Source organism: Puma concolor, chromosome D2 (genome assembly GCF_028749965.1).
Source record: "Puma concolor isolate L17-30 chromosome D2, mPumCon1.1.hap2, whole genome shotgun sequence".
NCBI classification, from domain to species: Eukaryota; Metazoa; Chordata; class Mammalia; order Carnivora; family Felidae; genus Puma; species Puma concolor.
In genome coordinates this window covers 70,661,579-70,686,823 of record NC_141677.1, presented here as the reverse complement: position 1 = coordinate 70,686,823, position 25,245 = coordinate 70,661,579, and the positions used below count along the sequence as shown (strand labels likewise).

At 36.2% G+C, this 25,245-nt stretch overlaps 1 protein-coding gene across 6 annotated transcripts in view; it reads right to left on the bottom strand.

The window, feature by feature from the left end:
• VTI1A (vesicle transport through interaction with t-SNAREs 1A) overlaps positions 1–25,245 on the bottom strand; it is a 349,036-nt gene that overhangs the window by 261,106 nt on the left and 62,685 nt on the right. For 4 of the 6 annotated variants that reach the window (XM_086680876.1, XM_086680873.1, XM_086680875.1 and 1 more), the window contains exons 4-5: positions 9,312–9,389; positions 2,873–2,893 (exon numbers count right to left, since the gene is read on the bottom strand). In XM_086680876.1, coding sequence (XP_086537002.1) covers positions 2,873–2,893; positions 9,312–9,389 — 99 coding nt within the window. The remainder of the gene's footprint in view (positions 1–2,872; positions 2,894–9,311; positions 9,390–25,245) is intronic. The other 2 variants (XM_086680878.1, XM_086680874.1) reach the window with 1 other exon arrangement.

Sequence of the window (25,245 nt, the reverse complement as noted above, 5' to 3'; positions counted from 1 at the left end):
CCTTCTCTGAATATTGTTTTCTACCTTAACAAAGGACTTAATTTCAAACTGGTAATTCTCTAAAACGATACCAGATTTGTGAAATCAAGAGTAAATGTGAATTTTAATTCAGAATAACAGAACAAAAGTTTTTGGCTCATTTTCATATTGGATGAAATCCCTAAATTAAAAGAGAACATTTAGCCGCTGCAAATCAAAAAACAAAAAAACAAAAAACAAAACCCAAAGATCAGTACTGGAAATGGACAGTCTAACTATATGATAATAGATAATACAAGAAAGAAAGCATTTAAATGTAAGATGATTCTTGGAATTCCATGAAGAGGAGACAAAACAGATTATGAAGTGTATGGCTCTAATGAGGAGCAAATCTCTAAAATAACTTAAAAAAAAATGCATATTCCTAAATCATGGAAGTAACTCTTCTTCAGGACAGTTCAATTTTATTGGAGTAAATCTGCACACAAGAGGACTACCAGTTTACCAGCAGCTTTCCAGCAGGACCTCACTTTGTATTTTGGAACCTCTTCACTTAAGTCAAGCTAAAATCAAGTTCTTGTAACAGCTGTGCTATTTACATTGTTCCCTTAGTTGTGCATTGCCCCGGTCTCTGAAAATGAAAGGAAATACACTACAGTAGCAGCTGATGCTTTCAACTTGCCCCCACACTCCATCCCAAACTCATTCTCTCACCCTCTCCTCAGCCCTTTCAAAGCAGGTAAGTGAAGCTGTGCAGGAGCTTCAGACAGAGCTCAGCTCGCGTGAGGAGCTGCGCAGCGTGGAGAGCTGGAGATTCAGGATTCAGACGGAGGGCTCGGCACGGCCAACATCACTTCTGCTCCCCGTGCACACCAGCCTGCCTTCAAGCACGCTCAGTCCCCAGAACTGAGCCGGAAAAGAGCATCACAAGGAAGGGATGGGGGCATACTCTGTTTCCAAACACAACAAAACGTCCTATTTTGAAACAGATGAGTGCTTGTCTTCTCAGGAGAAGTATAAGGGGGAAATCTGGGGTACACTCGCTGATTACTATTAGAATCCTGACTGAGAAACAATCATCTCTTGAGCAAACCATGTATCAGTGCACCGTCATCATCGTAATCTATTTTACAAATATCGATGCTACATCCATATCAAAGACTGGTAAAAGAATATTCCAGAGTATATTATTCTATTGGGTGAATGACCTCATTCTTCCAGGTACAATTCCATTCCAGGTTACAGTTTTGGAAACACGCAGTCCAGAACCGTTATTGACGAAACAGTTGCTATAGGCACAAACAAAAGAATTAAGCCATAAAATGATGATAGAATGTGTTTTAAAAGAAGTGCAGACATGACGTTTTCAGCTTTTAGAATTAAGATTTCTATGTCCACACAATTCAGCTTAACAAAAATAAATCTGTCAAAAATGCTGATTGTAATAAGGCACAATACTTTATTAATTATATTCACTAAACTCAGGGGCAAGAGCTTTGTGTAGTTTCTTCGCCAGAGATTTTCAAGTCTATTGTTAGTTCCATTAAGATCTGAAAATTCGGATTCTTCACCTAAGCATGGGCATATGCAAATACACACAAGCAGGTATTCTGTCTTGCAAAAAAAATAATGTTGAGTATCACTCACCTCAAGAAAAATCTCATATATCAAAACTGCAATTGATTATATTCATTTGGTATATACATCTGCTTCCATAAAACACACAAGAAGGTTGGAAGGTAAGGGTTTTATATATTTTCACCTTTTAATTTTTTTATCAGTATTGCTTTTACTAAGAGATGACAGCACTAATGCATCTTAAATCAGAAGAGTTGTTGAAAACCACTGTCCACAGCCTCTCATTTAGCATTCATATCACCTACAGAATGATGACATACCAATAAAAAAAAATTCTAGGAAAATCCAAATCAATGCAGTCAATCTAAACTCAAAAATAATTCACAGTCCTCCTTAGAAGCAATCAGACAACTTTTAAATTGCAAAATGGGCCATTATCTTCTGCCCTAGTATAAAAGTAACAAAACTCAACGTCACTAAGTAAAAAAAAATATAACTGCTTTTACCTGTGAAAAAAAAGTATATTTATTACATATTTATTAAGTTTGGCCTACTTAAAAACAAACAAACAAAAACAAGACCAGAATCATTCAGCATCCCTCAACGATACTGGGATAAAATTATAAACATTGCTGTTAATATTTGCTGGACCACAAATAGGTCTGGAGCTGCATTATAATACAGACCGGCAACTCAGAAAAATGAGAACTCACGTGGGTGCTATTTCCTACAAAAAGGAAAGTGTTTAACAATGAGGAGAGCTTTGGCTATTCTTAAGAATCTGTGTACACAGACTAGTAGAGCATTTATAACATATGTGTGTTTCCCTAAAAGGAAAACAGATTCATGGTATCTTGTGTTGGACCTAAGAATCTTGGGTGAGGGAAAAGGGTATATTTAAAAAGAGTTTTCAGTAAATTGGAATGTCAGAAAAAAAACATTTTAATCATATTGACTTCTTTGAGAAATCAATACAAATAAAACAAATCTGAAGTCAGTTGACATTAAAACCACACTTAGGTAAACTTTTAAGATAGCCCTTTATTTTTTTCCTCCCTTTTTTGGCCTTTAAAATATGAATTTTTTCCAGATGCCAAGCAACAACAATGATCACTGTCCTAAGCATGATTAGAGTTTATTTGTTTTTTAACAGATAGTCAGCAAAGAACATTTCTAACAGTATAATCAATACTTTTGCTATGTGTGAATTTTCCTGGAAAAAATGAACCCAAAGATCTTACTTCAGATTTAGAAATTCAATTTTATAGGGAAAAGCAGAATTAAAAAAAAAAAAAGCAAGCTAGGAAGTACTCACCTCTTCACGTAATTTTATCAACTGCAACATGAATGCACAAAAAAAAAAAAAAAGATAAAAAGGAAAGAAATGGCAGGAAAGAAAGATCAGTTGTGTGACAGGATACAGAATTAACATTGACAATTTATCTGTTTACATGTTTAGCATTTAAAAATCACAGACAAACACATTAAAAGAACCTAAACAGAGACTACATGCAGAGTTTTTTGAACGAATAAAGATCACTTTCTCACACTGTCACATTAAACAAAGAGAATAGTGTGAAATTCTCTTTTAAAGTACATCTAAGACACCATCATGAAATAAAGGGGAACGACTTCATAGAAGTCTATATTATAAAGAAAGAAAACAAGTTTACTGTTCCTCTCTTCTAAGAATGTACCACTGAAGAGGTTTTGTATATACAAGTTTTCAGGATGTTTCTCTATTTTGAATCTTGACAACTGATTTCAGATTTTCTGTACAAATAAAAATGATTAATAGTTCATGCTTTTGTCCCAATAAATATGTAAAACAAATAATTATGTTAGTTAATATCATAGATGGGCCCACTCTAGTAATACGATTGTATTTGGAGGTGACATTATTTTAACTGAGAATAAAGCATGCCGGGAGAGATAATATTTAGGACATAGTATCAGAAAATATTTCACTATCCTTAGAAATGCTGTGTATATCTGAGTTGATTTCTAGGGTTTGTTTTGCTTAAGAGGCTACTGCAATCACATGGTGGTTTTCTATTTTTTTAGTTTTTGAAGTTCCTTCATTTTTCCATTTTCTTCATCTTGTAAACTGGGCCATCTTAAAGCCATGTTGTTTGTTACTGCAGTGTGTTCTCACTGAAGTCAAACCAGAAAAACCACTCTTTACGTGCTAGTAAATTCCCTGGGATAAGGTTTTAATTCTCCTTTGTAGGAGATTTTTTATTTGCCTTCAATCTAACAGATAACACAAGTTACTTTAACTCTTTAGAAGCTAGAAAATGGACACAACCATGTATCTGACTCATTTGTGTGTGTGTGTATGTGTGTGCTGGGGGTGTGGGTGTATTTCACAGTATTCTAAATCGAATATCGTATAGTTGAGATGACTGCCATAGTTTCCGCGATGAAGAGAAACTGAAACCGATGTTATGAAAGGCTATAAACCACATTCTAGGTCTAAAATTTGCATCCTCGGCAATTCAAGTCTACAACGGATAATTTCTAAACATCCAAATATCTGTAACATCTGTTACAACACTTGACATATACAGGCCAATCAATTAAATTATTGCTTTGGGAGAAATGTGCCATGAATTGCTCACTCTAAGTCTCTCTAAAAGTATCATGTTTACTATGGCCCAGCTTTCTCCATGCTTAATGCTGTTTTTGTCTCCAATTCAAGAAAGGCAGTATGCATTTCCGCTCATTCTGTTGTTTCATTTGTTATGTGTGAAAAGTATTTCAAGTGCAAAAGAATGAGATTTCAAAATTGTTATGAATCTTTTATAAAGAGGGTGCAGAATATTACATAATGTCTCACAAGGCATTTAGTGAAAATGAAACTTTTAGCATTGTCCTTTCACACCATACTGGGAGTTGTAATTATTTTTAATTAATATACTCATTCTCTCAGCCATCGACCAGTGTCTATGAGTCAAGCATCTGGTTTCATGTGAAAAGCTACCACATTCTTCCCAAGAAAAAGTAAAATTCGAAACTAAAATACCTGGCCTAACATACATAGGAATCTTTTCTCTGCTATCTGAACATCATGAGAGAAAAAGGCAAACATTAATTCTCAGAAACAGACGATCTGGGAATTGATCGCACAAGCTATCTTTTCTTTCTGGGCGCACCCTTCTTCAGTTGACTATGATACTCAAAGGGCCAAAGTTTAAAACTACTCCTCAGCAATTGAGACCATTTGGGGCATGCCACCCTGCCATAATCAATGAGTGTTTAAAAATGCTACCCATTTGTTTTTTCAATAGGTTCCAAACAAAAAACGTTCTATCTTGTTTGTGCCGCATGGCTGCATTCAAGCTCTACACCGGATTTGTAGCTAAGCTAGGTAATGGGAGGGGTTTTAATCTTTATCTTTTTTTTTTTTTTAAGTTAGGCTGGGAATTTTCATTCAAGTAAACAAAAGATGGTCTATGTTTGAAAACTAACAATGCTTAGACTAGACTGAAAGTCGCGATTTCGTATTTTATGGAGTTACTAGCTCCACCATAGGCGACTTGAAAATGTGCCGTGCCACCATGTTGGGTTATGATAATCAACGTCTTTTTTGAAACAAAGATTTTTTTTTCCCCCAATGCAGAATTTGATACAAGAGGTAATCTGTTCCTTTGTGGGCTGAAAAAATCTGGTTTACGCTGGTTTGAACCAGTGGAATCTCTTGTGGTTAAGCCTTCTGCTGTGGCTAAAATCAAAACTGCACTGCAGAGCATGTGAGGGTTCATGCGCGCGCGCCTGTGTGTGTGAGGTGTGTCACGTGACCCCCAGAACTACCGATTTTTTTTTTTTTAAGCTGATAACGCCACTGCCGTCTCTGTCCGCATACAGATAACGAATAAATGCTGAACTCTATTAAACGCCCTTTACACATTATCGTGGGTCGAACACACAATTTTCTGAACTTATGATGACAGTCTATTTATTTTGCTATAAACCCTCAGCACGTAACGAACAGATTTGTGCCTGGTAATGATCTGCTCTGCCAGGGCTATATGAAATGATACCGACCTTCTTTAGATCTTGGGGAATTAAATTGACCGACTTCACCCCCTGGTCTGTAGCTGAAGTTTGACACACTTTATGCACAGCAAGCCCAAATCGGAACTTAAGAGAACCTCGTATTAAAAAATTAAGCAATCATATGTGCTAAATATTACTTTACCACAAAAATTTCGGCACATTTAGGAATATCCTATTCCTTAGATATGGATTTGAACCTTCTATTTAGGATTTATGAAAATTTCATTTACTCACATTTATTCACCAATCAATATTATTGTGTATATGGAAATTGAGAGACTATTAGGGTTCAAAAATAGAGTCTGGAACATTTTGTGTGCCACATCATCATACTCCACTATAAAGAGGATTAGGGGATTTAATTCTGTAAGATTTTTTTTTCTTTCCCTTTCCTGAGAATGGTTTTCATGAAACTAAATCAAGGTAATAATTATTAAAGTTTCCACTCTAAATACAGCACTACTACATTTCAAAAACTCAACTCTCTCAAAGAATTAAAATGTTGCCATATGGAATGGAAAACATGGTATTTTAAAATAATAGAATGATAATGCCTAAGACAATAGTCCTTGGAAAGCTGATGACCCACCAAGACTCAAATGTGCAAAGTAGGTGATTTTGTTCCTTCTTTGTAAACTAGGGACGAGCCATATTTGATTGTATGAGATGGCTATGAATTAGAAATGAATTTACACAAAGCCACTAATTTGGAATTAAATAGAATTGTATACTGTAGGAGGGACACTAAAGATGCCCTTGAAAAATTCTTAATTGCTGAAACCTTGAAATTTCCAATGATGTCAGAAATGTTTATATAAGAGTAAATTAATATACTTTATAGTTAATTGGCAGATTTTCGTATGAACTATCAGGTTTTAAATGCCTAAAAAAATGCATTACAAATGGCCAGAATGAGAAATTATAGCTATGACGTTTACATTTGTCTAAATCTCTACAAAGAAGCTACTATAGGGAAGATGTGCATGTTGCATTGAAAATAACTAGTCAGTAGTCAGTAGTTATTTTGCCTATTTGTAACCATCGCTATAATTCTTTATTATTTTCCTTTTCTGATCTATAATTTTTAAAAATTGAGATATATCCCAATTTCAATGAGACAAATACTGCTTTTTTGTCTCATTTTTTTTATCTCAAAGATTTCTCTCTATATTAAAAGTTTATCTTAACTACTATATGGCTAAGAAGTTCTGAAAAATCAACTGATCAACAATTAACTTGAAGATATACTTAGTTTTGGGCTGACAATATTTTCTTATGTAAATGATAGGTAATCGTACCCAGAAAAGAAACTATCTTCATAGTCCTTGAGCTACAAAAATTAATATAAAGAGACAACTTAAAATCTTTTCTTCCTTTAAAGAAAGGGCTTCTGTTTTGATTCCGTAGTCTGAATGAATACTGATGCAGAATAAAGAGTTATTCTCAAGTGACCATTCCTGGCTGAGAGATGTATTTTAGTTTGAGGGATTTTAATTCATACATTATGATAAAAAGCCCCCAAACAAAATTTAATGACTTCATTATGGTATGGAAATTCTGTTACAGTTGGCAACAAAATGTCCAAAAAGTTAAGTGTGGTCTCTTTGAACTTTCAAACCTAATTCGAATTTTGGACTGAAAAGTTCTCATAACTAATAATCTAACAGTAACATCGTCTCATGACTATAATTTATCATATTGTATTTATTGAAATGACAGCTCCTTATAACTAAACTTCAGGTTCTCCAAGCACATTCAGAATTTGTAAGTTTGATTTATACAAGTCCAGAGGAAATCTCTGCGAAATCACTTTAAAGTGACAGGAATATAATTTGAAAAATTCAGAAAATATGAACTCTACCTATTTTTGCAGAGTATTTTTCTTTAGGCATAAAAAAATCACACTTGTATGTGTGTAAGGCAAATGTTTTAGGCACATAAAATGTCCATTAAGAGAAGTGAACATGCTTTAAAAAAAAAAAAGAGAGAGAGAGAGAGAGAGAGATTCCTGTCACAGTACTACAGCATCTATTACAATAAAGGAGTCTGAGTTAGACAGGAACACCCCCTTCCTTTCTATTTCCTCTATATTAAGCAGTAGTTTCATATGAGGGAAAGATCTATAGCTTTCTAAAAAATTGACATGGGAACTATGCATTCACTTTTTTTGCAAAAAAGAGAATGCTTTTTTTCGCAGTAAAGATATGAAATGAAATTAGGATTCATTCATTCGAGAGATATGAACAATCTGAAACTCACTTTAAATAGGAAGACAATATTTTTTCTCTCATCCTCATGTTATTTAATCTATTATGAGTCAAACCCTTTCTCCCACCACCCTTTTATGTTTGTTGTGCTCCTTGTTTTTTTGTTTTTTTGTTTTTCTTTCCCCCTTAGCTGTTCTCACATTCCAATCAGGAAAGCTGGAATCCCAAGTCAAATCTTAACATGTTTACATTTCTAAATTCAAGCTGATAACATCCAAAAAGTGGCTAAGGTGAGATCTTTCCGAAAACAAACATCATCAGCTTGGTGACTCTTCTCCTCTTTTTGGGGGGTTGGATAGATGGAGGCCTTAATCCCATGAGTGTCATCCCGTTTACCATATTAACATTGGAGTAGATAGTAATATAGTTTCAGCATATATAGACCTATAATATAATCTATTTGAAATGGTAAGTACAATTATGCAAGTTTTCCAATGTGTACCAATATATTATGTTTTACTATCTTATTCAAGTTTTGGTTTACTCCATGAATGATTTATGTTCATTTTTATTTAGGCAGAGTAAAGACCTTTACAATACTAACCAAAGGAATATGAATAAACACGCTCAGGTCTTGCTTCTGAAGTTCCCATCATTTATTTTCTCCAAAAGTGTCAAAGAGAGGAAGTCACTAGTGTTGTTTGTGACATTTTAAAAGTCATCTCTACCCTGAGATGACTTTTTAAAAAAGTCATATACATTATTTGCATGAACTAATGAAGTCTGCAGTATTAATTCAAAGAAAGAAGTGGGACATTAATTAGACTCATCACACTGCTGTGTGATCCAATGAGAAATGACAGCCAAGTTGTAAGGCCCTTTTAAGAAGAAATTGTATCTTATTTTTTGCCTATGCAGATATTAAACTGTAGAAGAGACTTTTCCTATTCTTCTTCTTATTTGACGGAGGCCGGACCTCTGAGTATCTGAGCTCCACACTGGTGCTCACAGTCTGCATTTTGGTGAATGTATTTTAAGCAGCTCCACAATAGGAGACTGAGCTGCCCTGTTGAATTTTGAAAGCTTACTTTCATTTGTTTTGCTGCAAGTGTTGATTTAATTATACTGCATTATTATCAAAGCTGCATTATGTACTTTTTTATTCCTTTTACATGTGTTTGAGGTGAAGACCTTGGCTTTGTCTGCAAACAGTGTGTTTCAAGTTATTCCTTAAGTACTAAATAATAAAGAAAGGAGAAGAAAAGATTTTTTTAAAAGATAGCAGACAGTGATCACAAGGTAAAGGGTTAAATGTAAGATCTCCAAGAAACATTTTGAAGTTGATTAAGACTCCAGCTTTGCATTAAACAGTATCGCTTCCACATGAGTTGTTGCTAATACTGTTAAGGAGCAGCTTGAGAGCCCAGTGTGCCAGTGACCTCCTTCACCCTCCAGCCACCCACCGGGCCTTCCTGATTAGCATTCTACCTGGTTCTCTGAGGAATTCCCATCATCCCCTAGGAGCTCATTCCGTACTTCGTCACTGTAGGCGATCCGTGACCTTTTCTATAAAACAAAACAAAAAGGGAGAGAGCGAGATGAACGTTAGAAAGTAAAGGCTTCGAAGCATTATTGGTATCAAGGCTGATCATCTCAAACCTCGAGAGCCCCCTAATGGAAACCTATTTGCTAAAATCTGCAAAGCAAAGTTGTGTAGAGTTCTTGAACTTGAGAAGTTTAATGTAAATTAGAAGTTTTTCAGATGCCAATAATGAAAGAAAACTCTGCATTGTGTAAGTACTCCATTAATATTCACAAACGGATCAGAACTGGTATGTTATTCCATATGTAGCCATACAAATAAGACCACCAAACTGAAGGAAATACAGCTTTATAGCTGTATATCTGCAAAACTCACCACATTGTAATTAAAACAAGTGTATATGGGGGTCTTTAAAATTGTGGCAGGAAATGAACTATATAATATAGGTCTTTTAAAATCTCTGATTCTGGGATAATATTATGACTCCAACTGAACACTGGAATGCTTAGACAATAGTTCATCTATATTTCCTTCATTATTGTGATGTTAGTAGCCAGAAAGAGATGGAATTTTAAAGTCTATCCCGTTTCCAAACAATAACTTAAAGGTCTCCAAGCTCTCCTCAAATAATAGCTGAAGGAAAAGTAATGGGAGTGTGTGTGTGTGTGTGTGTGTGTGTGTGTGTGTGTGTGTGTATGCGCACGCGTGTGTGTTAAAACAAATTAAATTTCCCAATCCCAGTACATAAAGGCAAGTAGGCTATGAGTCAACTTTTCTCAATCCCAGTAAATAAAGTGGGCTATGAGTCAACATTTCACTCAGTGAAATTTTGTTTTACGGGAGTTGACCTTTACCTGTAAAGTCAGAGGGACATGTCTATAAGCAATTCATGGATTATCTAAACGCACACACATTTGGAAAAGCTAAAAGGCTCTGAAAATTAGTTGCGAAGCTAGGGCGCCATCCTCAGATCCTACTTCAGCATCACCGTTTCAGACTCAAATGCAGATTTACAGGTTACTTGGCTGCCTTTTTTTTGCTTCTGGACTAAGCAAAAAGAGTGAATTTAAAAATGGCAGCTGGGAAATAGTAGCCTATTCTCACTTGCAGTCTACAGTTTAGGCCTTAAGATTTCATACTTTTTCAACTGTGATCTGAAAAATTAATGTAGTTTAAAAAGAACTATTCAGAATCCTCGAGCAGAAGTCAACAAGATTTTTAATTAGATTTTTATACTAGTAAACAGCACTGCTTTGCTACATAGAGATCACACCACCTTAAATGTGAAATCACACTAGGATTTAAAAGGACTTTTAGCAAGAAAAGCCAATAGATTTTGAATCATTTTCGAGTCGCAGCTTTTCTCAATTAGGGTTCCTTATCTGAACCACAAAACAGAAAATTATTTTAGTGACTATTTTCTCAATCTTCCAAGGATGGTACATAAGAGAGAGTTCATTACAGAGAATAGAAGCCTAAGGGCATTAGGGCTTAACTCTCTGGCAGAAGCTAGTTGAAAAGGGCTGACTGGAGTGTAAATAAAAGTAAACAAATCTAGATATCCCTTTATTTTTTTAGGAAAAAAAAATCAGTCTTATAGAATTCTAAAGATTGCTTTGGTTAAACTGAAACTAGAACCTACACTCATTCTAGCACACAAAATTTCCTCCCCATCATATTATCCTCTGAATACACCCAGGAAAAAGATGCAAAAATTGCAAAATGTTTCAGCAGAAAGGAGATGATGGCCTCCCTTCTCTGCCCTGAGTCTCTACCCCAAGTCCCCCTTCTTTGCTGCAAGGGTGTATCTGTACCTGAGCAGATGTAGCAAGTCGGTAAATAGATAAATAAAACCAACAACGTTGCCGGGGACAAAGTACCAAAGTTAAGTCATTAGCCTGAGGTCAGTAATGACATCTATATCAGATGTCTTAACAATTCAGGAGCGAGCCAACTCATTCATTTTGTGAACACGCCAGACTTCTCACCACCACAAACAGCATATATTAAGCCCGCTTCTCTTATTGTATTTACTGAACCGACTGTTAATTATTTCGATTGACTTCATACAGAATTATCTTGAAAAATGCTGAACTGCAAGGTCAGTCCACCTCATGGCCTTCCTACAATATTTAGATGAAGCCAAACCTTTCTTTTGCCCATTTGGAGATCCCCACTACAGTAGTTCCAAACTAGCTAAGCAAAAGTATTTTACAGCATTAAAGGAAATGAGAACCTTTAAACAGGCTGTGGTATCAGAGCTGCCTTTTTAATTATTCATTTTATCACTATGGGGGACTAAAACATTCCACAGTATGCGAGAATATCATACGGAGATTGTTTTTGTGTTTTCCCCTTTCACCAAAATACCAACAAATTGGCATAGATTGTTCAATCACATTATATTCTCATTTTGATTTGCTGAACTTCAAAAGAAGAAGAAAATTACAAACATGTATCCCTAAATATCTAATCTTGTTTTGGTGAGAATTCATTGCTTTTGAAAACGAGCAATTAAGAGTGTACACACTCAGCAACAGAGGAGAAATAAGGATTTATCCGCAGTTGAAGGGTGGTCTCTATAAATGTCAGTCTTTACTATTGGGACGGTAAACATTGGTCATTTGGACGGCTTTCTGGATGTAATTAAGCAGATGATATGCTGAGTTTACGAAACGTTCTCTGATCGAACTAACTTCTCTTAAAGAATAAAAAAAACTCATTCCCAGTATCAGAAATAGTTCCTCATGAAAATGACACAGTCGGTGCAGAAAATCGAACTCTTTACCCTCGAATATCATTTTACAAATATATATATTTTGAAGATCAAGACTGTTTTATTGAGAGTTGCATTTAAATGCCTTACATTGGTATTTTCTCCTAATATTTTTGTGGTTTGAAATTTTAAGTAAGCTGGTTGTAATCAGCCATAATTTAGCCTGCAGGATCATCACTAAACTGATTGAATACCAAAAAAGGCAAATTCCTTTGAATGACAAACTGCTTATTGTACCGATAGTTTCCTTCCAAAGCATCAATAAATAATTTTACCTTTTGTGGAATTTTTAATAACCTCACTCTACATTACTAAGTACTATGAATATTTTAATTCAGATGATTTAAAGTTAATGAAACTGAAACACCTACTGTATCTTGATTAACTAAAATATTTTTACTTTATTATCAGTTGTATAAAATCTGTACTTTAGCCAAATGCAAGCATGAGAATTTGAGCTGGAAATGTCACACACTCAGCTACAGTTTGAAGGAACCCAATTCATAATGCATTTTATAAATAGTTAATGACTTCTATACATAAGCTAACCAGGCAAATCAAGAAATTGTCAACATTTTTAGTCTTAGTTGTCAGTTACCACTGTCTACTGGTGCTTTATATGTGGCTTCTGGAGAAGACAGAAGCTCTATGCAGTTTGTAATCTATTGCAATTTCAGGTCTGTACCATAAGGGTGGGAAGCTTCAACTGACAATTTTTGCCACACACACAGACACACACACACACACACACACACACACACACACACACACACACACACACAGAGACACAGAATTAAATACAAGAGCATTCCTCACTTTTAGTTGTGTGTTTTTGTAAAGCTTATTCTTTGTAACTTACATTACACTTAGGTGGACGAGACGCAGTTGGGCAGAAAAATCTACAGAATTAGAGGAAAAAATACGGCAAATTAACAATTGATTATTATCCCTAAAAAGTCAGACACAGAAAGTTTGAATGCCTTTTTTAAACTGATGACAAAAATGAGTCTTTGGTTATGAAGGTGAGAATTTCAAATTCCAAGCAGTTTTCACTTGGTATATGCATACTGATTGGCTGATTTTCTTAAAGCCAAGTTCAAACAGATACACTTGCCCAGTTCTGTCTGGAAATTTGGCTTGAAACAATCTGTCTACTTGACCCAAGCCTTAATGTTTCCCAACTGAACTGAATATGTTTCTGGACAGGCACTGCTAAACTAGAAACAAAATGAATTAACTGAGCTGAAACTAATTAAGAACTGGGATCTGTGGTGCAGCCCCCTATATGATTCTACGTGTGAAACAGGGTATATACATAGTCAGAGTGAAGATTCTACAACCCACCACTAGCATAAGCATAACAATGCAGTTGGTTTATTACTAAAGTGTATATGAGAATTTAATTTCCACCGCGTGCACATGGCAAAGCAATTGCTTAAATTGCCTCACCTGGGAATTTAATACAATGTTATCATCAGACCAGCCACATTGTAAATAGATTTATAATGCTTTCCATGTGCTGCACTCTGTTGCATATGAATTAAGTAATGATCTGGTATTACAATAAAATCAGCTAGTTCCCACACCTGGCAGACAGGATATTTCACTAAATTAATACCCATACAGCTACATCACAAGGCACGGGAGAGGAAACCATCTCTAAGGCATTTGACTTGAGTTTTACATGGAAGGCAAGCACTCCATGGCCATGTAGAATGTCACTGCGTTGAATGGGCTGCTCAAGACAATCTGTTTCTAACATCTGTATCACAGAATTAAGACTTTCTCATTGCCATTCATTTTTGGCCTAATTTTCTTCATTCAGTACTTTAATTACTAATCAGCAATCCGCAACATTCACAAACACTAAGAAAGCCCTTTATTCTAATCTATGTGCTGCAGACAGCCAAATAATTGATACAAAGTGCAGTATGGTTTGGGTAAGTAATGAAAGAACAGCTTGTCCTACTTCCTAATCAAATTGGTCTATAGAAGAAATGGTTAATAGATTTCTCTATAGGTCTAAAACAAATTACCCAGTCTGGCCAGACTTTTCCATTGCTTCTACCGTGTCTTCCAATCCAATCTCCATATATTTAATAATGCCCAGAGTTACCAGGTGATTAAAAACTGTTATGCTTTCATAGCCAAAGAATTTAACTGGTATAAAGAATTTAACTGCTCCTGTTACAATTAACACTTTGGGATATCTTACCGAATACCATGAAATTATATTTATTAGCTAGTCATATAATTGCTGGCATTCATTTCTTGCTGAATTCTAGCTGGTTTGAATTAAATAATAGCATACTTCTGTAATGCCCAGATGGCATTTTCGAAAATGCATCTATCTTTGGCACAAAGCGTTCCATTTTTAACCTCACTTCTATTTCTTCATGACCAATTTCAGCTTTTCATACACACTCCACCCCTGACCCAGGACTTAAAAAAGCTCATCAATCCAGGACAGAAAACTTAACATTTTGGAGGAAAAAAAATGAGAAGAAAGTTATGAAATTTCATTCATCATAGTGTTCGCTGTGCTGCATTAATTTCTAGCAAAGATGATTTAAGATACTACATGATTTAGGTAAAGGCAAAGTATACTGTTAGGTAAATGTTAGATCCTTGGGAAGTAGTTAGGATGAAAAAGCGCAAGGCACTGAACACAAAGAACAGAGATAACATTTTAGTATGTGATCTTGGTCAAATTAAGTTTTCTGAATATCACTTTCTTCAATATCTAAAACAGTGACCATATTTATTTCTCAGGGCTGTTGTGTGAATTTAAATATTACATACAAATGGAAGCCTCTCATAATACCTGATAATGTGCTAACCTTGTGAAAGATGTTCAACTAAACATTAGTTGGTAATATTGGAAAGGATGCAATAAAACCGGTACACATACAGGGCTGAGAGTATAAATTAGCGCATCTTCCTCAGAAAATGATGTGCCAATATACACCAAAAGTAACCTTAAAAAGTTCATATTATTTAACTAACAATTAAAGTAATTAGTTAAGTAATTCTAGTATGTCTGTTTCGGGTTTTTTTGCCCAATTCTCTATTTTATGATGCTACAATTTGTGGATGATTTTCAGTGGGAAAAACTTTACTGCATTTCTTTAATGTTAGCAGAGAAAGTAGGTTCCAATCTGTTTTTTCTAAGTAATCATTCCACCAAACACGGCTTGCTCTTGCTCAAGGGACTGTGTTGAGTCAAAGGTCAAGCTCATTCACTGGAAAGTGCACAGGCCACATGTCACCAATACTGTAGCATTAATAAAGGGAAAGCACACTTTCTATCTATCATAAACTCATGGCCAATGGACCATATGCAAGCCAGCAGAGGGAAGATGCTAACATGCCCTGCTGCTGGGCTACCAACAGTTGAAAAAGCAGGTTAACATGAGAACGCTGAAATAATCCATGTAATACCAGGAAAAGACATTTAAATGTTTTTGAAAAACAAAAAACAAAAAATAACTAGTGTCTTTCTACTATAATCACTTTCATTTATTATTTTTGCTTATACTTTCAAAAACAGTTTACATGTTTCAAATGGATATTTATGTTTTGGCTGTAAATAATGAGTTACACTCTACCCCACTTTCATTTTTTTTTAATTTAGCTATTATGAATATGTGAATATTTGTATGCATATAATGAGGTTAATATATGTATGTATACACATCTAGACTCGCGCAAACTCACATGCAATCCATATGGAATAATAAGTCTACTTGTGTCTCACAATGCTAGAATAGACTTTTCTTTATACTAGGAATTCTGACCACATTGCTGTTACATCATTTAATGATTTGCAAAACGGAGAGCCCAGAAATCATGTAACTGTACCTCTTCATTTCCTCCTCCAGCAATTCTAAACTTAAGCTTAAAATTTAAGTTTAGCATTGGTGTTCCAAAATGCAATGTGAGTTAGTATCATGGCCCCACTTGCTTGCACATGCTTGCAGTTTATGACTTTCACATTGCTATTGAACATGGTGTGGCTGTGTCTTAAATCATGTTAGCTTGTCAATCAATAATTAAGTTACTTCATTCAGAAAATCAGCTCATGATAGAATGCCCAGGTGTTGTTGTCAACATCTGGAATAGTGTAAATTTTCAGTGGAGGAAATCTAATTCTTTAAAATCCTTCTGAATATAAAATAAAACAACTCCATAGACTATAATTGAAATAATCAAAATGTCAAAATATTTTCTTGTTTGATAATGACATACAAATACTCTATGCACTACTAGAAAAATGATACTCTGAAAAATGGATGCTATATAACAGACGCTTCATTTGTATTTCTAAAAGAACTACTGGGATAAAGTATGCAAAAGATATAATTAAGTTGTATGTAGGTTTCCCTACATAATCTGCCTAGCATTAGGAAGGAAAGGCAATCGTTCATTGAAAATCTGTCCAAAGCCATAATTTCAAGTGATCTAGACATCCAAGAGCAAATGATCTCGATGATTCTGTAACTGACACTGAGATGTCTCAAAAGTAACAGAATTCTATAGTTGACAGTGATATGAGGCCTCATCTAGACCAGCCTTCCATATTTAGAGATGAGTAGTTCTAAGCCAGATGAGTGATCTCCCCAAGGCCACACACTTGGGAAAGACTAGGTAGAGGAAGGACAGAATGTGTTTCCCAATGTCAGTGCTCTTTTTAATTTACCATCCCACCTTTCATTTTACCAAAACATTACGGCAGGCAGGGGCCATCCTATTGCTCCCTGCCCCCCCAAGGCAGGTCTGGCTGCACCATTCACCTGGTTCTACGAATTTATCATCAACTACAAAGTTGATTAGTTCGTAGATTTTGTTTCTTGTCACTCTCCTTCAAAGTAAACAAAAATAAGCCTTTACTTATACACTGTTGTCGACATCTGGAATATTGACAATAATAAATTTGAAATTTCAAAGGTGACAAATACTTCAGGCAGAATATTTTATTTCATAGAATAAAATGTCTGATTTGAGGGCGCCTGGGTGGGTCAGTCAGTTAAGCGTCTGACTTCGGCTCAGGTCATGATCTCCCGGTTTGTGAGTTCGAGCCCCGCGTCGGGCTCTGTGCTGATGGCTCGGGGCCTGGAGCCTGCTTCGGATTCTGTGTCTCCCCCTCTCTCTCTCTGTACCTCCCCCGCTTGTGCTCTGTCTCTCTCTGTCTCTCAAAAATGAATAAATGTAAAAAAAATTTTTTTTAAACCACAAAAACATCTGATTTGAGGCTGAGTCACAACCACACATATGGTAAGTCACATATGTAACTTAGATATGTTTTAAGATTAATCTTCAGAGGCTCCACCATAAAGCAACAATAATCTGCCCACATGGCAGGAGAGGTCTTGAACTGGTTATTAAGATGCGTTAAGAAGTGCTTCCTTATCCATGGGATCTAGTGACTCCCTATACAGTTGCTCTACAATTTTAGATTGGAACCAGCTATCTCACAGGCAAACAATTTTTACAGTATTTTTTCCCCTAGTGCTTCCTGTTGAATCCATGTTGGGACACATTCTTTATTACAGTGAAGTTACAGTTCTCATAATTCAGAGATGCCTTTTAATGCCTTATGAATATAGCCAATAAAACTGTGATGTTTAGGCAATAAAACAAAGTTCTTCTAGCCCAAATTCTCTATGGAAACATTGTAAAGATTACTTCCCTATAAGGGTGACCCCCAGACTATAAAGTATAATAAATATTCATACCTGATTCATAAACAACACATTCCTCCTAGAAGACTCTCCATCTTCAGTTGAATAGAATAAAATCCTGCCTGCTTAGGGACTTTACTCCATCAGTTAACTGTTGTTTCTCTTATATTTTCAGCATGTCACTTTCTACTGGTTCTTTCCTTTCAGAACATAAACATTTTTTAAGTGTACCCCGCTTTCTATACTTCAAAATGTTATTTCCACCAGTACTCTACTCCCCAGCTCATGCCCAGCCTCTTTTTATCCTTCCCTTCCTGGCCAAGCCTCTTGACAGAGTATTCCATGAGCATTAACTCAATTAACTTATTCATGACCCAGCCACTTCTCAACTTCCAACAAATTTGATGCTTTCCTACCATGCCATAGGATTTCCTAGGATCACCAATATCTTCCGAGGTGACAAAATCATTGTCCATGTTTTTGAAGTAAACTTTAAAAACAGTTGTAGATTTATTAAAAAGTTGCAAAGATAGTAGAGCTCCCATGTAACCCACACTTAGTTTCCTCTATTTTTCACATCTTATATGAGTGTGGTACATTTGTTACAATTAATGAATCAATAGTTCATTACACATTATTAACTATACTTTTTTCAGGTTTCCTTACTATCTAAGGTTCTTTTTCTGTTCCAGATACCATCCAGGATTCCATGTTACATTTCCTAGTCATGTGTTCTTAGGCTCCTCTTGGCTGTGACAATTTCTCAGACTTTTCCTTGTTTTTGATGATTTTGCAGGTTTTGAAGAGGATTGGTATTTTGTAGAATGCCCTTCAATTAGGATCCTTCTGATGTTCTTCTCCTGACTAAACTGGGGTATTATGTTTTGGGGAGGAAGACCGAAGAGATAAAAGTGCCATTTGGTTCAGATCATGTCCAAGGTACATACTATCAACATTGACGTATCATTAATGATGTTGCCCTTGATGCCTGGCTGAGGGAGTGTTTGCCATGTTTCTCCACTGAAAAGCTATTCTTTTCCCCCTTCCTACACTGTACTTACTATACACAGCCGACGTTTAAGAAGTGGGGAATTATGGGGTGCCTGGGTGGCTCAGTCAGTTGAGCCATCTGACTTCAGCGCAGGTCATAATCTAATGGTTCACAGGTTGGAGCCCATGTTGGGCTCTGTGCTAACAACTCAGAGCCTGGCCTGCTTCAGATTCTGTGTCTCCCTCACTGTCTATCCTTCCCCCACTCATACTCTCTCTCTCTCTCTCTTTCTCTCAAAAATAAATAAAACATTTAAAAAATTGAAAAAAAAAGAAGTGGGGAGTTATGCTCTACCTTCTTCAGGGAGAGGTATCTTCATAAGTCATCTGGCATTCTTCTGTACAAAAGATCTGTCTACTCAATCATTATCCAATCATTTATTGGTATCATTATGGACTTATGGATATTTATTTTACACTTTCACTTTTAATCTAATACGATGTCATTAATTGTGTTGCTCCAACTGTACCAAGGTTCGCTCCAATGGCCACCTTTCAGTCCTGTTTGCATTTGATCTCTTGATAGCATCAGACGGACATTGTTGCCCACTGTTCCCTTAGCATTATGGCACCGTCTTCCACAGGAGTTCCTCCCATTCGTCTGGTCTATCCTTCTCAGTCTCCTTCATTATAGCTTCTTTCTCAGTCTGACCCAGGTCTTCATCCTCGGATCTCTTCTCACTCATCTGAATGATCTCATTTTTACCCACGGTTCTCACTACTACCTAGAAGCAGGCAAAGACGTGTTTTCTGCATATTCTACTTACAAATCTAATCCCTTCTGGGTACCTCATATAACCTGAAGGCATCTCAGACTTAATGCAGACACATTAAGGCATTTTCCTTCTCATATACTGCTCCTCCTGTTTTCTTTAGTTTGATGTATGGTTTTACCATGCACACAGTCTCTTCAGATAAAAATGTAAAAATTATTCTCAAATCCAATCCTAAAATCCAATAAATCACCAAGCACTATGGATTATTTTTCAGAATATCTACAACTGGGGCTCTTAGCCATATTTCCAGGATGTCTGTTACCTTATGAACTAGTCCCAATTCCTTCCTTATTACGATTGTTACCATATATTTCATCCCTCTTTTTATAAGTGAATTATGTTTTAGAGATACCTGTATAGTAAGCCTGACATGTTTTAAGGAAGAGAGAAAAGGTACAAATTTTCAGTTCCTCATCTTGGGAGGTAAAGGAGACCCCTTCAGAAACTACCTCTTGTAGAATATCAAAAGTATGAAAGAATCACTGTCTAAATATATACTTTATTTCAGAACAGGCATGTTAAAATAGAAAGCAAAAAAATTTGACAAAAGCCAATACAGGTGTACCTTGCTTCAGGAAAATTCACATCATGACACTTCAGTTAGAGGCCTACATTAGTATCTGTTTTTGCTAACCAGAAGAAATCTGAAGACGATTTCTGATTTTACAAAAAAAGGCGAAAAGAGAAGAGCATTCACCATTTGTTTTTCAGTGAGCCATGAGGAAGGCAGCTCGCACCCTGAGCAGTGAAAGCGGCCCTGACCAGCTCCTTCCCCAGGAAGAGCACACAGCACCCAGGCGTCAAGCTGTCAGAGCTCTGAACTGTGTCTGGGAGCCTCTGTGCTTTGCCTCCATTTATTCCGTGTGTCTGTTAGCAAGATGTGTCCTAAGGTATCGGAAAAGCCTAAGAGATGTTATTCTTTGGGTCTGGGAGTGTTAGAAAATTTTTCCACATAACAATGATAATTGCTTCTTTCGCTTTACATCATTTCAGCTTACGAAAGGTCTCCTAGGAACACGCAACTTTCTGATAGCGGGGGAAACCCGTATACGATGGGACAATGCTAAGCAACAGAGCTCTCTCCAACTTTATAAGTCAATACCCCACTTCTCTTTCATTCCAAATCTAGGCATAGCTCGTACGAGGTAGATTTTTGTTCTCCTAAGTTAGATATTCCCATTTTTTATTATGTAGAAGCTAGAAGCCCACCATTTCAAACGATATGACGTGCATGCGCATTTCTTCTTTGTTGGTCTGATTTGTGTACCTCAGGAATATGGATTACTTCTGTTATCTGCATGGAGAAGCTCTGTTACAAGCCTGGCATTCAGTTTGCTTTTATCTCTGAGACCCCAAATTGTACCGTTAGGCAACAGAGGGCACTTATCTAGATTGAACTGTCATACAAATAGATTTTTGTCAGCCATTCAATTTGTATTGGGGAACATGCCAACAGAAACAAAACCTGGCAATTTAAAACAACAAACCTATCCTCTACTGACAGGAACAAATTGCTGTATTTCAAATGAATAAGAATTACTAGAGATCACACATCCTGCGTGTGGGTGCTACAGAAAGAAAAATATTCTTGAAACTAATTCTGTCTTGTTTTTCTGACAGTGGTCTAACATAAAGCAAGCACGTAGTCTACTTAATACTAATAAGCACATGAGGAAAAAAATGCTAACAGACAGGATTACATGTCATCAGAGGAGAATGAGGCTTTCTAATAAAATTCCAACTCAAAATTCAGTGGCTACATGAAGAAGGCAACATTGTGCTGCATTTTGAGTTTCTTGCCTGAACTATGGTCCTTCCAGGAATACAGGTATCTCTGTCCACAAAATATTCCACTTGAGGAGTGAGACCATCATTCCCCCTGAGCCTAAATTGATTCTGGCTCTGTGTCTTCAACATTCACTGAAAATCGTAGAGAACTGACTTCACCACAGTTATACCTCTTCCATATCTCAAACTATTTGGATATTCAGAGTTCATCTCTGCAGAGTTGGTTTTAATCTCAGACATTAAAGGGATTGATAAATTACATCAGTAAAAATAGAGTAATAAAATTTTTACAACTTGAAAATAATTTCAATTTGTTCATCAGCACTTAAAATAGATTAACCCCCTCCCCTCCTATTTTTGTTTGAATGGAATTTCATTCCCCTTTCCAGAAGCTGTATCTTCATTCTGGATCTCACGTAGCCACTCTTTCAGTGAAATCCTGTCGGGGACCTGTGGAATCATAAGCTACTGTGAGGGAAATAAGCAAACATGAAAATTTAGCCCTGTGAATCGACATCAAGCTGAAATGGAAAATATACAAACTTAAAGGTAAAAAACCATGTAATTTTACCAGAGATCTAATTAGTTCTGTTATCCTAACACATGTATTTACATTAAAAAAAGAGTTTTCTTCAATAAAAATTATACAACAAGAATTTGGCACTATAAGAGTCTGTAATACATCACATGACAAAGCTATATATTATATTATATTATATGTTGTGGCAACAAGTGTCTGTGTCAGGTCTTCAGATTTTATTAAAGGACAATCTGAAAAAAATAGTGTATTCCAGATACAAGGCATGAAAAGGACCTCATGAGTGACAGTTAAAAGAGATAACAGGACAAAAACAAGGTGAAATATGATAGTTCAAGTTGCCTCTACGTTTTGGTAAATAATGGAGCTGAGAAAAAAAAATTTTACTTAAAAATTTTTTTCTACTGTTTGTTTATTTTTGAGAGACAGAGAGAGAGAGAGAGAGCGAGAGAGCAGGGGAGGGGCAAGAGGGGGACACAGAGTCTGAGGCAGGCTCTAGGCTCTGAGCTGTCAACACAGAGTCTGACGCAGGGCTTGAACCCACGAACGGTGAGATCACGACCTGAGCCAAAGTCGGATGCCACCCAGGCACTGCCCAAAAATACTTTTACTTCGAAGAAAGGAATAAAATAACATTTCTTTAAAAACATGAACAGATGCATAATGTGTGCAACTTACTTTCAAATGGTTCAGAAAAGACAGACATATATGTAGAAAGGAAAAGATCAGTAGAGAAAGCATGCACAAATGGTAAAGCAAATGAACAAAATGCTAACAGGTAAATCTAGGTAAAGAGTATACGTATGTTCTTAGTACTATTGTTCAAACTATTCTGAAGGTTTGCATTTATTTCCAAATAAAAAGATTAAAAAGTGTGAAATGATTAGTGGGGTTACAAGAAATAAAAAATATGAGACCATTCCTCCTTACAAAACCAGACAACTGGGGCACCTGGGTGGCTCAGTTTGTTAAGCATCCGACTTCATTCAGGTCGTGATCTCTTGGTTTGTTGGCTCAAGCCCCGCATCGGGCTCTGCACTGACAGTGCAAAGCCTGCTTGGGACTCGCTCTCTCCCTCTCTCTCCACCCCTCCCCCACTTGCACTTTCTCTCTCTCTCAAAATAAATAAACTTTAAAAAAAAGTCAGACAACTTAAACTGTTAATTTTTACCATATATGATGGACTTTACCATTTTTTTTCCAGTAAAAATACGGAACTTTATTTGCTAGTTTTAAATTAGCAATGTAATTTTTTTGGTAGTTCAGCTGTTAGAATGGATTAAATCTAAATCAATCGCTTCTCGGCCTTTTGGCTAAGATCAAGTGTGGATTGAATTTAAATCATCCGTGGGCAGAGAAGTTCAAAGTTATCAAGTTAATAATAACAGAATATTATCTACCACTTAAAACAGTTTGGCAATAAAGTACAATTCTTTTCCTTCATTCCATTCTGAATTAGGAGTTTTGAGGATGATAATTTGAAATTAGGTTTGCTTAATAGACACTAAGAAAGGATTCCTTATTATTATTTCCTTTTACAAAGACACCTAGAGGAACCTAATACAAGTCTCAGTGGAGGGTTTTCACACTGAAGATCTTTCACCGTGCTCTTAGGTCATTCTCTAATTCTTGAAGAGAATACACATTCTCAAATAGTTAGATGTGTACCTACTAACCTTTGACTTGATATGCTGATCTGTCTAATTTTGACTGTGATGGCCCTGGACAGTGACTGAATGCAATTCTATTCAATGAGAAGAACACAGTCAATTTTGGTGCTCTATAAATATGCAATAATAATAGAACCTTAGGGCAAAAAGGGACCTTGAGAGTCCTCCAGTCAGCCTTGTTCCCTCACATCATCACTAAATGCACCTTATAAAAACCTAAGGAAGGAGGTGCCCTAACTTTCAAAAATGAGGTTTACCAAAAGTCACTGGCTACTGTCAGGAACTATTTCCCTACATTAAACTTAAATCTATGGCACTATCGTTCCACATACAGTACAGATCAACAACACCTGCTGCCCATACTTGGCATAACAGTTCTTCACAGACTTGAAAATGCTTAACTCCACAACTTTCCGTCACAGGAAACGGTCCCAGGACCTTTCTTCATCTAATTTTCCAATTGTTAATCATCTGAGGGGCCCACTCCAGAATTTTCTCTGAGTTACTATTTAGGAATGGTAGCCTTAATCACGTGCAGAGGTAGATGTTAGTAGATTCCTCCAAAGTCTAACATGAACCAAAGTGTTCCCAATCTCATTCATACTACGTGAAGCTGAGAAGGTCACTCTTTTTTCCGTTCTTCCTTATTTCTGCTCTGTATACATTTAATATTCTTTATACATGTTAATTTTTGAGTCTGGGGGCTAGTTTCTATTACTCTTATTCTCTTGTCCTTTGAAGAAACGATATGGTAAATCGGAGAGACCTCCAAATTGGGCATCTCATGAGTCTGGGTTCAAATCCCAGCTCTGCCCTTTTTTCTAGTTGTGATTACAAAGCAAGTTTTTTGAATCCCTATGTACCTCAGGTCTAAATGAGATAAAGTTCATGAGACAGCTGGTACAGTGCCTAGCATGTACTAAGAATTAAGGAAAAATAAGTGCTCTGATTATAGTAACAATTATTACTGAGAATCCCAGCAATCTATTCCTCCAGTATATAAAACTCTGGGTTTGCTGCCTCAGCTCTTTAAGATGACCTCACACACCTATGGCCCAACAAGGCCATGTCAGTTCTGCTCCCAACTGTCACCTGAACTCCTGATATAAAGATTTGATTGCCATTCCATTCCAGTTCCTTCTGGCTCTTGGGGCTCAATTTTGCCTCTTATTTTTGGTCTCTTTTTCTTTGGACTCTTTTTATTATATCTGAACTTAAGTTCCTCTGCTTTGAGTCTTAACATTTTCTGAGCATTTAGGTTCCCATTCACTCTTTTACTCTGTCTCTAGAAGAGAAAATACCTGTACATGTTATCCTAAGCTCTAAAAAGAATTCAGGCAGTAATATAAGATAGAAGCTTCAAAGATAATGTGCTTCATTATCAGCACATTATTTAACAGTATGAGTTAAACTAACTATGATTTAAATCCCAGTTTTGCTCTTTATTATCTCTGTGACTGCAGAGAGGGTGTCTAACCTTTCTGAGTCTCGGTCTGCATATCCGCATAAGAAAAATAAAAATGCTTTGTTGTAATGATTACATGGGACTTGCAATAAGAATATCACTGCAGGGGCGCCTGGGTGGCGCAGTCGGTTAAGC